The sequence below is a fragment of the Brassica napus genome, chromosome A1 (assembly GCF_020379485.1).
Source record: "Brassica napus cultivar Da-Ae chromosome A1, Da-Ae, whole genome shotgun sequence".
NCBI lineage: Eukaryota > Viridiplantae > Streptophyta > Magnoliopsida > Brassicales > Brassicaceae > Brassica > Brassica napus.
This window is the reverse complement of record NC_063434.1, coordinates 10,432,691-10,449,548: the sequence shown is the minus strand read 5'-3', so window position 1 is coordinate 10,449,548 and position 16,858 is coordinate 10,432,691. Positions and strand designations below refer to the sequence as shown.

At 38.7% G+C, this 16,858-nt stretch overlaps 4 protein-coding genes and 1 pseudogene across 5 annotated transcripts; 2 read left to right on the top strand and 3 right to left on the bottom strand.

Annotated features, from left to right (window-relative positions):
- Positions 1-466: 466 nt before the first annotated feature.
- On the bottom strand, positions 467-3,749 carry LOC106425454 (ATP-dependent Clp protease proteolytic subunit-related protein 4, chloroplastic). The gene is made up of 8 exons (XM_013866189.3): positions 3,402-3,749; positions 2,706-2,909; positions 2,510-2,565; positions 2,163-2,289; positions 1,953-2,030; positions 1,567-1,680; positions 1,358-1,468; positions 467-664 (listed from the first exon to the last, which is right to left on the bottom strand). The coding sequence occupies exons 1-7, from the start codon at positions 3,666-3,668 to the stop codon at positions 1,397-1,399; spliced, it is 918 nt and encodes a 305-aa protein (XP_013721643.1). The 5' UTR covers positions 3,669-3,749; the 3' UTR covers positions 467-664; positions 1,358-1,396.
- Positions 3,750-3,904: 155 nt separating this feature from the next.
- LOC106425359 ((S)-ureidoglycine aminohydrolase-like) lies at positions 3,905-6,449 on the top strand. 2 transcript variants are annotated; one of them, XM_013866093.3, is made up of 13 exons: positions 3,905-4,076; positions 4,169-4,297; positions 4,597-4,684; positions 4,768-4,844; positions 4,932-4,971; positions 5,077-5,143; positions 5,276-5,361; positions 5,458-5,539; positions 5,643-5,699; positions 5,784-5,822; positions 5,920-5,990; positions 6,060-6,113; positions 6,255-6,449. In XM_013866093.3, exons 1-13 carry the CDS (start codon positions 4,037-4,039, stop codon positions 6,322-6,324), a joined length of 900 nt encoding a protein of 299 aa, XP_013721547.1. In that variant the 5' UTR covers positions 3,905-4,036; the 3' UTR covers positions 6,325-6,449. The 2 variants fall into 2 exon arrangements, with proteins under 2 accessions (XP_013721547.1, XP_048623026.1); XM_048767069.1 differs by having other exon boundaries at positions 5,643-5,822.
- A 347-nt stretch (positions 6,450-6,796) lies between these two features.
- Positions 6,797-10,660, top strand: LOC106425451 (annotated as a pseudogene).
- Positions 10,615-12,219, bottom strand: LOC106437476 (protein FIP2-like). The gene has a single exon (XM_013878370.3). It carries the CDS (start codon positions 12,039-12,041, stop codon positions 10,800-10,802), a length of 1,242 nt encoding a protein of 413 aa, XP_013733824.1. The 5' UTR covers positions 12,042-12,219; the 3' UTR covers positions 10,615-10,799.
- Positions 12,220-12,370: 151 nt separating this feature from the next.
- Positions 12,371-15,179, bottom strand: LOC106437384. The gene is made up of 5 exons (XM_013878278.3): positions 14,595-15,179; positions 14,265-14,363; positions 13,857-13,901; positions 13,633-13,770; positions 12,371-12,867 (listed from the first exon to the last, which is right to left on the bottom strand). The coding sequence occupies exons 1-5, from the start codon at positions 14,979-14,981 to the stop codon at positions 12,514-12,516; spliced, it is 1,023 nt and encodes a 340-aa protein (XP_013733732.1). The 5' UTR covers positions 14,982-15,179; the 3' UTR covers positions 12,371-12,513.
- Positions 15,180-16,858: the final 1,679 nt, after the last annotated feature.

Below are 16,858 nucleotides of genomic sequence, written 5' to 3'. Positions count from 1 at the left end.
AATATAAAAACTATAATTTAAGTTAGTGTTTGAAATATGGTTCCGCCAGTGCTAGGAAATGGAATACTCGAACCTTACAATTGGTTCTGTTTTAGATCACTCTTTAGCTTCTTTTTCTTCGTCGGCTCACTCTCACTCCAGAAACGAAAAACACAATTCGTTTCCATGTTATTCCAATGTGGGAACCCACACTCATTTGTTAAATTCTTGCGCCGGTAAATTTCGTATTCGCCGGCACGTAATGTACCGATGACGTCATTTAAACAGTTGACACGTTAAGTCCAATAAACGAAAGAAACAAAACATTGCGTGTTTCTGACAAGTGTGGGCTTTTTATAGGAAAAGGGCTTACATATAATGGGGTTGGTAAGTTTAAAGTGTTATGTCATCGCTCATTAATGTATCCATCCAATTCAAGAAATGGTTCACACACAAATACAAATACTAATGAAAATAGACATTAAACTTACGAATAACGAAACTGAATCATTTTAAATGTTTGAAACATAGTGAAGATACACCAATTCTGTTTCTAGGCATTACACATAAGGGTTTGTTTCTGTTCAAATAACCCTAAAATTCAAGCACTAAGTGATGTTTTCAATACCTTTTTTTACTTTGGTTCGGTGTCGATGTCTCCTTGATCCACAGTCAGATCACCAACCTAAAACCAAAGCAACATGATGACAATTTCATAATAAAGTAAGTATTAAAAAGGAGAAGCCAATAGAATTACAAGTAGACTAAAATTACTTTGTCACCAATACCTATCATGCTAGATGTTAATATGCAAATGATTAAAGCAGGTACATGGGTTTTAGATTAGTAATTTGTTTAAGACAGTAAATGATATATGAATTCTGATGTTTGTAAGTGCATGGATCCTTGGACATGTGTCGGCCATCAATAGTGAAGTTTGTTGTAATGGGCAATGAAAATGATACCACTAAGAGAAAATGGGTCCTAAGAGAGAAACAAAGGAGGAAGATGGGAAGTAACTATTAGAACTAAAGGGGATGCAAAACTAGAAGACTCGAGGCCACTACACGCACTTACATTACCAAATGTATGTCCCCGTGTGTGTATTCGCTTGCTTGAACGCTTAAGTAATTATCATACACCATTTGTGGGGTGTAAAAAGTATTTGAGATATTACAGGTGTTCCTCTTTATTAGTAAATGCTCCTAACTATGGAATCATTGGTCCAACATTGACATAACGAAAGTAGCTCATGATTCCAGAATATGCGGGAAGTGTAAACTTTATTCATTGTATAGAAAGTTTAAATTCTAAAAAGCCATTTCATCATCATTACACTAGATATGCAGAATGAAAGCGAGAAAGTTTCAACATCTACCTGTTAATCACGGGAGATTTAAGAAGACTTTTCCAACATTTAGATGAGTTGTGCCTTTTTAAGGTCGGACACTACTCCTCTGTCTTGGCTGCTCCTTTCGTTGTAAACCACCTGCAAACAAATTACAGGGAGAGAATGAGTCAACTCTGCAGAAGATAACCAGTCTATGTTGCCGGAGAACAACATCACTCATATGTCATTTAGCGTACCTTATCAATGATCCCATATTCAACAGCCTCACTGGGACTAAAATATTTCGGGCGTTTCATGTCAGCTTCAATCTGCTCCGGTGATTTACCAATATGCTTTGAATACAGCTTGACCTTGAGTATAACATTACATAGAACAGAAACAAGTGTAATAATATCAGATAAGTTTGAAGGTAAAAGTAAAGAGTAAAGGAAAGATAATGCACACATCAATTTTAGTTTTGCTAGTAACTGCATAAGTCATTCTCCGCATGTTAAACATATCTCACGTACACAACTAGAAAATGTTGTACAATGAAGATTAAACAATGATATTCTACGTATATCACAAGGGTCCGGAACTGATTTTCATCTATATGAGTTCATAAAAAAGTTGATCTTCTCACCATTTCTGTCTTTATGTGCCTGATTTCTTTCCTTGCAATTTCAACATCGGTTGCTTGTCCTTGAAATCGAGCAATGGGCTACAAAGTCATCAAACAAAAGAAAATAAACAGATGAGTAACAGGCGCATATGAATCATTAAGCCTAACTTGCTTCAAATCTGGAAAGAACCGTCGCCAGTTAGAATCTAAAAGAAAAAGATTAGGAATAACCTGTTTTATCATTATAGTTGATGAGGGCAATGCAGAACGATTTCCTTTAGCACCGGCAGTCAGAAGCAAAGCAGCTTCACCCCAAGCATTCCCAACGCAAAGAGTAAAGATTGGTGGTTTGACATACCTAAAGTCAAAGATAATATAAGCGTTGTTCTTGGATGAATATATATGCTCCGTCTCCCCAAAATAATAAGTCAAGAAATTTTTTAAGATGCAAATCTTCTTCAATTACGGTTTAGAATACTTGGCCAAAGCAGTTCAAGAATTAGAGTTTAGTCATAGATTCTTGCTAAGAAAGAGATACGAGAATGACATAATAAATAAGAGGGATAAAGATTACTCACCCCATGACATCATAAATTGCAAAAGCCTCTGTATCATAGCCCAACTTCTCACCATTCTGAAATGTAAGAAAACAGATTCTCTTAATACATTATGAAGATTAGGTGATGGTTTTAGACATTTACATCAAACAACAGTTTCAAGTTCACTATTCAGCATGCATTCTCAAATCTGGCAGATTTTCTAACGGAAGCCTACCTTAGTCGTCCCTGTCGAGTTTATATAGAGGTAAATAGGCTTTTCCTCGTCTTCATACTGTAGGTAAAGGAACTCCGCGAGTATCAACTCAGTGACTGAAGGTACAAGAGACATTCCCAAATATACAATCCGGTTTTTGAACAGATAAGATGCCAAATCAGGAGGAGGTTGTTCATGTGCACTTCCTTTTGAAAAAGGTATAACCTGTTGATGGAAAGAAGCAAGCACACTCAGAAGAGCCATGAAAACAAATAAAATCTCACCAAAGGTGAAAGTAATCAACAAACATTGCAAATTAACTGCGATAGGCAGGTCAATACACAATATCCAAATTCCCTATTGACAGCCAGATGATTCGTAACAATATGTATTGCCATAAAGATCAGAGCAATTGATGCATATGCAAGTGGCACACACATACTGAACTCTCATTGAGCAATCGCATAACGTGGTTCATGCTTAATACTCAACCCTCTATCTAAACATGTAGCATCTTCCATCAATCAAACAAATGAAAGGCATGAACACTCTTCACACTGAGAGCTAATTGCCTATATCTACTCTCTCTCTCTCTCTCTAATCTATTGGTTCGCCAGACAATTCAATTTCTGAATCAGTCACAGCCACGAAAACCTCGATTACGATAACCTAACAGTGTAGAGCTTTGTTAATCGAGAAACGATGCGAAATGTATACCATAGTGACAACACCGCGCTTAGGCTTGGAGCTGGACATATTCAACGGATTAAGCGACTCGGGACGAAGCTTGGCGCCGCAGAAGTCACTAGAGATGCTTCCTCCGGTGTACGGGGAGAGCAAGCCGTTCGAGAGGGAAGCTCTGAGAGAAGAAGACGAAGTACATCTCACTTTAGATCTCAGGTTACGTGTTGACGACGGGATTATCGCTGGGGAACGAGCTCGGAGCGTTGTGAGGCTCGTCGCAGTCGCTGCTGCTACCTCCATTTTTTCCTTGGTTGCAGAGAGAAAGCTAGAGAGAGAGTCGACTGAGACCCCGAAACGATAACAGATGATACGTGTCGAATCGGGCTACCTAACTGTATTAATGGGCTATACAAATTCAAAGAATAGGCCCAATAGTTTCGGTTTATCTCTGGTACGGGGAGTTTAAACCGGTTTTGATTTTATTCGAATAAACCGAAATAAACGCGATAATTAGCTAAACCGAGGAACTCCAATTCACGAGACTAGCAAACAAAACATCCACTGACAAAATCTTCTGTCGTATTCTGATTTTGTGTGGTTTTATATAAACCACCAAATGAGTAAATGTACTGAACCTGAATCGGTTCCCACTATAATCCTCAGCGAAAATGCGTTCACTTCACCTAATCGTCTTCATCATTATTATCAGTAAGTACGAATCTTTAGATTATTATTATTCAGAAGCTTTTGTAAGCATACTGTGAAACTAATCAAAACTTTTCTTATTTGCCTTCAAAAAGGTCTTTTGGTTAAAGCTTCGAAAAGCGACGATGGGTTTTGTTCAGCGCCTTCGCCTTCGATCGATGAGAAGACGAAACCCATTTACTGGAAAGTCACGAATCCAACACTCTCTCCTTCCCACCTCCAAGGTTTCCAAATCTTTTCTTATTCTCTTGGTGTCATCATTACAAAGTTTGATACTTGGTTAAGTTCGGTTTCTTATCGAATAGGGTTGGGTTTATTCCGGTTTAGATAGTCCTTTAATCATTTAGCCTCTTCTCTTGCAAAAAGCTTTAAACTTTTGATCACACTTAGGTACTTGACATAGAAGTTATGTAAGCATGGAAGTTCAGTTTTATGGATACAGATTCGTCTCCTTCTAAAAAATTATCCCCTTTTGTATATTTAGATGCATTTTCTGATCTGGTGTTGATCCGTTGTTTTTTAGACTTGCCGGGGTATACAAGAAGTGTATACAAACGAGATCATGCGTTGATAACACCAGAAAGTCATGTATACAGCCCTTTACCTGACTGGTACATGATCTCTTTTTCTTTATTCTTATAGCTACAAAAGTCTGACAAGTCCTTAAAGCTTATCTGTTGCTCAAATTTTACAGGACAAATACATTAGGGGCGTATTTGATCACACCTGCAATGGGTTCTCACTTTGTCATGTACTTTGCTAAAATGAAAGGTCTGTAATCAATATATCTTCTTATTGATCTACTCGTACAATATTTGTGACCATCTTATCTAGCTGATTATCTACTGTCTCTTGCAGGAATGTCAAGTTCAGGTTTACCTCCAAAGGACATAGAGCGGTATTGTTACTTATATGAGCTCCTCTCTCTATTTAACATTTACTTGTACTTATAATCTACATTATGCTTATTAATTTCTTTCAAATGTCTTGAATCTTCTCCAAGTCTTGTATTCGTGGTTGAGGGTGCTGTGACACTTACTAACACATCCAGTTCTTCACAAAAATTGACGGTATGATTTGTATGAAAAAACAATTTACCCAAGCATTCTTCTGGTTACATCATTGCTACTCAACTTTGATTGCAAGATTTTTTCCATTAGTTTTTTTCATTTTTCTGCCTATAATCCAGTTTTTTACTGTAGGTTGATTCATATGCATACCTACCTCCAAACTTTTATCATTCCTTGGACTGTGTCGAGTCTGCAACACTTGTTGTCTTTGAGCGGAGGTTCTTCTTCTTACCCTTAATATGACAAAGCAATTTACAGGTCTCCTCTCTACGGTGTATAACTTTAAAACTTCTCCGGAATTACTACATCTCTAGGTATGAACATTTAGGAAGTCACACAACAGAGCTTATCGTTGGCTCCACTGACAAGCAACCACTACTTGAGACTCCCGGTGAGGTAAGTGTGCAAAACTTCTCCACTCTTCTCAGAATGCATCACAATTCAAGTTTTAGATTCTAAATCAGTCATCTCTAAAAACCCCATTTTGTTATTATAACAGGTTTTTGAGCTGCGGAAACTTCTTCCTGTCTCCCTTGCTTATGACTTAAACATCCATGTAACCACTTTGTTTTTATTTAATGAATCCTTTAGCTTCTTTAGACCTCTTAAGTTTAACTACTGTTGTTTCTGTCATATGCAGATTATGGATTTTCAGCCTGGAGAGTTTCTCAATGTTAAGGTGCAGATCTCTTTAGCTTCATTACCATAGTGATCTTGATGCCATCAGTTGCTCTTTTTGATTCAGTCTTCTCATATGGTTTTGAAATGTCAAACAGGAAGTCCATTATAACCAACATGGTTTGTTGCTTCTGGAGGGCCAAGGCATTTATCGATTGGGCGATAACTGGTATGCAGCTACATTTTACATGATATAAGAAGTGTTTCTAACTTTTATGTGATCTTTCTCTATAAATAGGTATCCAGTTCAGGCTGGTGATGTCATATGGATGGCTCCTTTTGTTCTTCAATGGTAAGAGACTGTCCCATAACTTAAAAAATTATATTATGTTTCAAACCTTTGCAAGGATCAAAAACTATTGGAACTGTGTCTTGATAACCTGAAAGATCATTCGACCACACACACACTCTTAGGTACTGTTTGCTGTTTCAGGTATGCTGCGCTGGGAAAGACTAGGTCTCGGTATTTGTTGTACAAAGATGTCAATCGCAATCCGTTGTGATCAAAATATCTAAATTACTTACTTGGTGTGATTTCGTAAAAGCCTCATGTTCATTAAAAAACGTTAGCTACTCGTGTCATAAGTGTATGAAGAAAACAAATTCGAAATGTCAGTTGCATCTACTACATGAAATCGCATTAAAGAGGTTGCTTACGTTTCATCTGATGATGCTCAACTTCGGCTTCCTTCAAGAAGTCAATGATCCTCCATAACTATGCTTGTTCGTGCAAAAAAGAAGACGTGGTATACAAGTCTTGTATGTCTCTCCCCACATCTGAATTAGAGTGTGGTAGGTACTATAAGTTGTAAAATGAGAGTAGCAAGTGAGCTTTGGCCAATATAATTTGACAGAAACCTTCAAAGCTACCTCCCTATTTTATTTTTTCAGGATCTACTTGAAAATAGAATAGGACTCACTTGGTTTACTATGATGCAGATGATAGAAAGAATATGAATCACCTTCAACTTATCCTACACCCAAACTTGTAGCACTCAGTTTCCTATTATTATTATTTTATAGTTTCAATGGTGTTGTACTTACAAGACTTGACATCAGCGACAAAGGATCAACTATTATACTTACAAGACGTGAGATCAGTACAAACTACAAAGAATCAGTTTTTTTACTCTATGCTAAAATGCAAGCCAGATGTCATTTGAAAAGTCGGCTAGTTCAACGGGGGACCATGTTATTGTTAAAAAGTAATAATAATCAAAGTCCTCCCATAGAAAATATGCTCTTTTAAGAGCATCTCCAACTCATCTCTATATTTACCTCTAAATGCTATAATATAGTAAAATCAGCTCCAATCCATCCCTATTTCTTCTCCTAAAATAGAAATTACTATTTTTTCCTATATATTTAGGGGAAAAAATAGCATTCCTCTATAATAGAGGCAAACTTTTTTATTTATAAAGTAGTCCTCTAATTTCTTATGATTGTAACTAAAATACTTGTGTACGAAGAAATATAATTTTACATATAAAATCACACCTTTTTGTTTATATACTAATTTTTAATTTTAATAACTGCCGTTATAATCAAAATAAAAATTATTATTATTTATTTAAAAGTCAATTATAATTTTTTTAAAAATATTATTTTATTTAAAAGTCAAAGACTTTTTATTTAAATATTAATTAATACAACATATTAAAACATATTAATGTGTTGGAGTCTTCTCACCTTTTCTCCAATCTCGCTCAAGGTATTGCTCTTCCTGTCCACTATGTCATTCAAGGTAAAGAATATAATATGGGTTATTACTTGGCCGATGGTATATATCCGAAATGGTCAACCCTAGTGCAAACTATTCATGAGCCAGTAAGTCCAAAGAAAAAATATTTTGCAGCACAACAAGAAGCATGTAGAAAAGATGTAGAACGTGCATTCGGAGTTTTATAATCACGTTTTGCGATTGTGAAAGGACCGGTACGTTTTTGGAAAAATAAAATACTACATGATATAATGACTACATGTATAATTTTACATAATATGATTATTGAGGATGAGCGTGATCTCGATGCACCGATTGGAATTGGAAGAGAAGCTCCACCTCCGGAAGTCCAAATACCAGATAATGAAGATAACCGATTCCAAGAGTTTCTAAGTCGATTCAGAAAAATCAAAGATAAAGAAGCTCATTTCTCACTTCGGAATGCATTAATTGATCATTTATGGGGAAAATTTAGTAATAATGATTGTTAGATAATGGTACTTTGTTTTAATTTTTTGTTGTCTAATGTCTTTTTGTAATAAAATGTTTCATTTAAATAATATTGCAATTTTATGAAAAAAATTCAAAAAGTATAATGAATGGGTTAATTTTCAACATTTACAAGTTAGAAGTGTAAAATATAAAAAAAAAAAGAATCTTTTAAGAATATTCCTTTTTAGAGGAATACATTGGAGAGAAACTCACCTCTATTGTAGAATTCCTCTATTATAGAGGAAAAAATAGAGAAATACATTGGAGATGGTCTTACACATACTTGGAACTTATCAAAAAAAAAAGCACACATACTTGGAGATGAAGTTCAAGTATTGGAGAACAAAAAAGTTTATTAGAATATTTACTTTTCAATATAGCTTATTGTCAGTTTTCTTATTTCTAAAATGTCCTGTATAAAATGCTAGCTGGCCAAAGTTCATTCCTATTTAAAGAGAACCATTTGATTCTAATAAAGATCATCTACTAAAATGATCAGTAAATGAGTTGTCACTTTCTCGGAACTAATCAAAATTAATTTTCATGCTGTAGGTAGTGGGCAGGTGATTGAAGACCTTTGTATTTTCTTGTTTTAACTTTAGCTTGTGCTAGCAGGTGTCAACAAAATTACTGTGGAGGCAGCCGCTTGGATGACTAGTGAAGCTATGTCTATTGTCGTGGATGTCAATAGAGTATCAGATACTACTAATCAAGATGATAATATCTATGAGAGAATCAAGAAGGCTGCTCAAGATGGAGATATTGAGAGACTACAAGTTGGTTGCAGAAGATCCATATATTCTAAAACACTTTGATAGAGTGCCCTTTTGTGAGACGCCACTACACACTGCAGCAGAGAAAGGACAAACTCACTTTGCCATGGAGTTAATGACTCTCAAGCCGTCGCTTGCTTTGAAGTTAAATGCTTCAGGTTTCAGCCCTATGCATTTAGCCCTGCAAAACAACCACATTCCAATGGTGAGAGGATTTATAGCAATGGACATCAGCTTAGTCACCATCAAAGGAAGAGGAAGGATTACTCCTTTGCATCATGCAGCTTGATTAGGCGATGCAGAGTTGTTGGGTGAGTTATTGTGTTCTTGTCCTTCTTCAATAGATGATTTGACGATCAAGTGTGAGACAGCAGTTCACATTGCTGTGAAGAACCACCGGTTTGAGGCATCTAAGGTTCTGTTGGGATGGGTTAAGAGAGCCAACAGGGAGGAGGTCTTGGACTGGAAGGATGAAGATGGTAAAACAGTCTTGCATATTGCTGCACTCACTAATCAACCTGAGGTAAACGCCTTCTTTTTTTATACCAAGAAAACAACGAGTTGGTTTAGTAGCTAAAACTTCTAACTCACCTAATAGGGATCTTGATTCAAGTCTAGTTAGGAGAAGTTATCCAAAAGAGAGTTAAATTACATAGTCTGGATCTCGTCCTATACGAGTCTAAGAGTTTATAAAAGTCTCTCTACATTTAGTTCCTCTTTTACCCCCTAAGGTTTTTGTTTTATTCATACAAGTTCATGAATAAATGTATGATCTCATATTGCTCTAGCATCATCTGTTAATTTGTTTTCTTCGGTTGTGTTCTTTGTGAAAGTTGTTGAGATATTTTTGGCATACAAGCGGAGTTAAATGCCCTTGATTTTACAGGTCATGAAGTTGCTACGTGGAAGCGTGAAAGCAAAAGCGAAGAACTTGGATGGTAAGACTGCGATGGATATACTCCAAATTCACCAATCTCCTCTTTTTTCACCTGAAGCAACTAGTAGCCTATTCAACAGTGCTAGAGAAAGACTAGTTTCTACTACCATAACAACTCTCGCCAAATATTTGAGCAAAAAACCATCTTTTATCGAGAAATGGAATAATGCCTTTGGGCTGACCAATCTGAGCAAGACTAGAAACGCATCTCTGAACAGCAACGACAGTCGCAGTGTGATACTTGTGGTGGCTATACTGATAGTAACAGCTACATACCAGGCTAATCTTAGTCCCCCTGGCGGATTTTGGCAGGAGGATTCGAAGCGCGGTGATAGGGACGACCACTTGGCAGGGCAGATGACCATGACTTTCTACGTAGCCATATTTTTCTATATCCCCAATGGGATAGCTTTCTTCTGATCTCTATATGTGATCATGATTCTCACAGTTGGACTCCCCATGTGGAAGGTTCTCTATGGTTCCATAGCAGCTCTACGGACTGCTAATTTCGCAATGCTAAACATTACATTTCCAACCTCACACACGGAACACCGCCCTGGGGAGGTCATATTGAAAGTTTTCCTCTTCACGTACCCAGCGATTACATCAATCATAGTGTTTGCTCCGTTTGCGGTATTCTTTCTGAACAAATGGCGCAGGCGTCGAGTAGACTTTCCGGCCAGGTATTTAGCTCACCTCATGAGCTATTGTAAAAAAAAATGTGAAGCGTTCAAAAGTGCAAGTCTGGGATCATCTCTGCTTCCAGATTATCTTCCCTGCAACTTCAGGTCTATCTATGTTACATGTCTGTTTGGTGCAGTGCTATTTAGCCTTGTGTAAAACGAGTTTCTATACTTCTGCTAGATTTGTATTACTCAATTATCTTACTATCTGAATTATCAAAAATGCCAACAATGAAAACCTCAAAAGTGTCATTACACCATCAAACTTAACTGCAGTTTCTGTTCCTAGTAACTGGAAGAGGACACTTGGTACTACTACACTCAAAAGCGATTTGATCATATTATTAATACCATATGAACACACAGTTCGAAACTACGAACCAGGCCTCCTTGCGTTCGTGCTCTTTTTCTCACTCAATGCTTCAGCAAACGCGCCTATGATCTGCTGCTGCGACTCAAGCATCATCTGGCAATGCTTCAGCTCCATCTCCATCCTCGTCTTCTCCATCTCCCTCATCATCTCCATCTTCGAATTCTCCACTCTCACAAACATCTCTGTCAACATCTTCACCGAAGACACAACTTCATCAATCGGGTCAGACTCAACATCTGCTGCATTCATCTGCTCGTGCTTGAACCTAGACGACGACCCATAACCATTAGACACACCCGTGTTGTTGCTCCGGGGATAACTCCCGTCCTTTCTTCCATAACCATTGGCTCGCGACGAGCTCCTAGAGTGTTGAATCCTCGGGTTGAACCCTTCATCAAACTCATCATCATAATCCATCTCCGGAGAGAAATTGGCTTCAGGCTTACTAAAGTTCTTGGCTTTGAACCCATGAGAAGCGAAACTCCGATCACCAAAGGACTTCAACGGAAACCCACCACCAAACTCACCTGAAGAAGGCTTACCATGTGAGCCCTTAAGCCTAGTTGCCTTAGGCACTAAGACAATCTCTTCATCAGAATCAGCATCGAAGTCACCACTAACCTTAGGGTTACCATTGTACCTCCTCTTCAACCCAAACCCACCTCCTGAGTCGTGATCTGAATCGAAACCGCCGTACATCTTCATCTGACTCTTTGACCTAGATCTAACCCCAAACCCATCTCGAGGCGAATCGAATTTCCCAGACCTCTTCGACCTAACCCTAAATCCATCTAAACCGTTACTCTCATCGTCGTTATCCAGATCCGGATCGTACGGTTCCACGGCGGTTGGAGTCACCGGCGCGAACTCCATCGCATCCAATATAGGGAACAGATCCCAAGAGGAAGAGAACTTGCCTGGTCGGTTGAGAGACCGCTGCTTCTCGCCGCGATAACGTTTCCGAAGCTTCTCGATCTTGTGTCGGCATTGGATCGCTGATTTCGCCGGACCTCCGAGGGTATGCAGCGAGGAGACAGCGGCGGCGACGTCGTCCCAATCAGCCGCGCGGAGGTTCCCGCGGCGGAGGGCGAACCACTTGTCTTTGTAGGCGTTGACGAGGGCAGCAGTCTCCTCGTCGTTCCAGCACGGAGGCGGGACTCTCCTGGTCGTGGTGGACGCGACGGTGACGGCGGTGGAAGGATCGACGGCCATGGCGACGGGAGATCCATCGGGGGTTGACATGGCGGCGGAGAAGAAGAAATTAGGGATAGGGGAGAGAGCGGTGGGTTAGGGATAATAAAGAGGCGGAGGAGAGGCGTAGGTTAGAAAAGTTAGGAGAGGAGGTGGCCGGTTAAAGAGTTGTACTAAAGTGCGCCGTGGAGTGGGTGACGTGTGCGCACCCGACGCACCTTCTCCACCTCCGCCGCATACGTTTAACAAACCCTATTTACCGGTTAAGCATAAATAAACCAATGGTTTCGTTTCACATTATTTGGTATTTTTTTAATCTATTCGATTTGTATTGGTTTGCCTCCGGTTTAATGTTTACGAATTTGGAAAATTTGGAAATATTAGTATTAACCATAAACTTCCATTTAAATGCAAAAATATTCTCAGGCTTGTTTACGTTTTACGTAGCATCACTATTTTATGCACAATGAGAAAAAAAAAAGGTTAAAACAATACTATTCTGAGCTGAGTTCTCGACTGTTCTTCACGAACCGGGCTCTGCTTGTTCTTGGCCCGACTTCATTCTCCGTACAGTTAACGACACCGGTTTCTCCAGGACAGAGACATTAACGCTGTTCCAGACATCGGCTATTGTTGGTAAACCTGCAATCCTCTCAGCAACGTCCATGTCTTCTGGTAAAACAGATCCGAATACAGTGTAAGATTGCTTCCATTCGTGGTGGTTTGCTAGACTGATGAAGAATTCTGGTCCTGATCCGACCCATGCAACAGAGCCACGGGTTATGGTTGGGCAGTGCTCGGTTGGGACTGGCGTGAAGATGTTTCCCTCGGGCTGGAGTATGCCTTGAATCATGGCGTATGGTGGACCGTAGGGAGCCTGCAGGAACGTGGAGAAAGGACGAGACTTTTCATAACAAGCATAATATATGTTCATTTACAGAATAAAAAGTGTGCTGGTATCAACAAACTAAAACGAAAAATGAACCGGTCGAAGCAACAAAAAGGGTAGTTGATAAAAGCAATTAAACTCTACAGTGTAGAATCTTTTAGAAGATGCACATTCTATAAGAAGAAAGATGTGCAATCAGATGAACCAAAAGGCTCAAGAGTATCAAATTGATAGAAATCATAGGCATAACACATGGATCACAGTTGTTACTATGCGATCAGACCAGTCACGGTTTATGGGCCAGTTAAAATCTGTTGTGTCTGGCATTATACACGCGAAACGAACAAGCAATTCAAAGGAAATTAAATTGGTAGAAACAGCAACAAGCATACTCGATACATTCTGAAACCAGAGCCAGCATAGAACTATAATGTGGGTTTAAACCAGCAGTCAGTCGCTATTGATTCACACACGTGATGTTTGATATCAAAGAGATATTAGCTGATAAAACGTATAATCAGATGGCTAAAAGTCTATCACACATCTGAATTTCGATACAGAAAAACGAATGTTTTATAATAAAAGGTAAAATAGATGAATCAAATATCAGAGAGTTTATTAAATTGAGATCATAACACCAGAATCAATATGTATACTATGAGAAAATGGCTTAGCTGCTATGATCTATAGTATAGATTCTATACTGGCAAGCCATCTGATACTTAAAAGGCAAATCTGTGAAAGGTATCTTACATTGTTTATATGATAGCCTTCTGAGTCCCAATATGATCCCCGGTTCTCTGCCCGATGAAACCGGCAGCCTGCGCAGTGGCGTTGAGTTAACAAACTAAGAATGTAGTACACTGAGTGAGGAGCGCACTCAGGGTGAAGCTGCAACAAAAGTTAAGCATCCACGTCATATCTGGAACTTTCCCTTTGGGAGTACAAAAAAGACAAAGAAACTAAGATACACTTACTTTGACATGAAGTACACCGTGTTCAGTCTCAAAACCAACAATGCCCTAACAGAAGCAAGACAGTTAATCAGTATTATCCCAAACACTATTTTTGTTTTCATGATAAGAAGGAAAGCAGAGGAGTTATCATCACAACAAACTCGGGGAGGCATAAGATGTGGATTATCACAGTCAAAAGTAACATCATCCGACACATTAATTTCACATATTAGAAGGAAACTAAGAGCAAATTGAATAATCTTATGAAATCTGAGGAGCAGAGCACAGTTATTATCATCCATTCAGGTAGACAAAACCAAACAAAACAGGCTGAGTAAGTATATGTTTTTAGGAAACTGAGAGCACAATTTAAGTAACTTTGTGAAGTAGTAAACCTAATGCATCAGCTTTGCGATCAACGGGTACTACCTGGCCTTGTCCGAAGATAAGCCCAGATGTCCACATAACTTTCTGCCCACCTTCCTGTCGATCAGGCACCAAGACATCTTTCTGCTTCTTCAACCAACACTGCGCAGAGAAGAAACAAAACACATAGAAAACCTCCACGTTAACTTGAATCGAACTGCAAGAGTCTTTTGCGCATCACTAATCACCACATTAGAGTCACCAAAAGTTTGCTTTTCTTTTTTTGGTGATACAAGCATTTTGTCGAACACTTAGGCGGCAAGATCCAAGGACAGTTAATCAAATCAATAAACGTCACAATTCGATTCTTCGATCACAAGAGATAAGGCTCACCTCTCCAAACTTGGGCCCGCAAGCCTGTTTGTTTCCACAGAACACCCACGTATCGCACAAGCAAGGCCCGTCGTTACCGCTGCACATAGCTTTACACGCCTTGCAACATTCACCCGGCGACTCAAACTTGAAATCCGTCCCCCACTTCACCGCCGGTCCCCACAGCTCCAGATTAGCCACTCCACCGCAACACCCGCCGCCGTCTACACGGGCATGATCTCGCGAGTCCGTGAACCGGACGGCCGAATCGAGTGTGTGATCTTGGGGACGGGGACGGAGAATATTAAAGAAGACGGCGTAGACGGTAAGACAAGAGATCAGACCGATGAAGAGGAGAGCGGTGGAGGTGAAACGACCACGAACGCCGTCGTTTAATCGACGGGGCATCGCCGGAAACTCCGATGATTAGTTGACACGTGTGAAGAATATACGAAAGCCAAAAGAATAGACAAGTGAAGTTTCATGTGAAATTGAAATAACGAAAGGAATCTATGAATAATATTGAAGAGAGAGAAGAGATGGTTTAGTGAGTCAACTCGCGCGAATTGTGATCTGATGCTTTGTCCTCTTTAGGAAGTTTCCTGGTTCGACGTTTATATTGAGGTGACAACAAAACGCTGCCGTTTTGGGGAATAAACTATAGGTTGATGACTTGATGAGAGAGTTCTATCACAAAATGCTGCAGTATTTTGTAATCCACCACACTATATACGTTGCTCTTTATGATTTGGGCCGCATACGAGATCCGATAAAACGTCCATTTCAGGTTGCATATGCTTCAACAACAAGACACATAACCTCTTGAACCACAACGACGAAGCTGTTTGACTCAAGAACCAGAATCAAACACACAAACTCGCTGATACACTCTCTGACGAACTCGACGAAGTAAGTAAAAAAGTTGAGTTTGTAGAATAATAGAGATAGGAAGAAGAATGCGGAAAAGATAGAAGATGGACACAAGAAATTGTTTATCTAGTAGTTCACCTAGAATGATTTACATTCACTGGGGTCTGGCAAAAGGTAATCCACTATAATCTCAAGTACAAAGAATATATAACCTCTTATTTTCTCACAACCAAAGCTCACAAACCAAGTTAGATCTTTTCTTGGACAAAGGAGAAAGAGTACACACGAACTCATCTTATATAGTAGGAGTCTATTAGGTTAACTTAGTCGGATTAGGGCATTAGTCCCTTTTCATAAACCTATTAGGAAATATTCCAAAATACTTGCAACTTATATATTTCCATGAAAGTAATATTTTCAGGATCCTGTCGACTTTCATATCTCCATAAAAATAATATTTTATTTTCCTAATATGACGTTTTTGTCTTGGTTTAAATTACTCAATCTTGTTTGATTTTCATCATCAAATCATGAATCAATTCATGACGGATTCTCTGACGTAACCACTGATGAATCCCAACACAACCAAATTGTTTTGCAGCAACTTCAGGTCAGGCTTATGATTCGCTATCTGGTCAGGTTAATCAAGGCGAGGAACGAAACTTCCATTTTTCTTCAATGTGAATCTGCTCCATCTATTTATGTGCGGATAGTTTGGTTGAATTAAGGCCCAAAAGCAAAAACAAAAACAAATTGTTCTTTTTTTTTTGTGCATTGAAAACGTATTATAGAGACAACCCGTTGAAAACACACACACAATTTTTCTAATCAAGTTTTATTGAGTCAGATATTGATTTGGAACTATTATGATCATTTTAATATGCTATATACATATAATCAGTCACTTGATAATTCAACACATTAACTTATTATTAGGTTACGTTGTACTTGCAATTGTTCGTTCTGAATTTTATATTAACCACATTTATTAACCTTATCTCGTCGTTTAGCTTTGTTCCTTTCCATCATTACAACTTCAAGATTTTATTTTTATTTTGCAAGGCTCTGTCTGAATGTAGATAACAATTAACTATCTACATTGGAAAGATGCGTTTGGGAGCCCATAGAAAAAAAGAATAAAGACATGCACTTTTGGATGATATGAGAATATAAATATTTAGAAAGTCAAGTTGCCTAAACTTATCCCTCCACTCATTGGATCGGTTTTGAACGGTGTCGTTTCTATCGTCTCAAGGCATTTGTAGATAGCCGCTTTATTGGTGACACGTGGCTATAGATTACCATCTCAAACCATCAGGTGACACATCTTTCCTCTTATCATCTTGTTATTTACAGTACTACCCCTTATGCTAATCTTCCTTTACTTAAACTAGAAGAAAAAGAGTTATCAAATT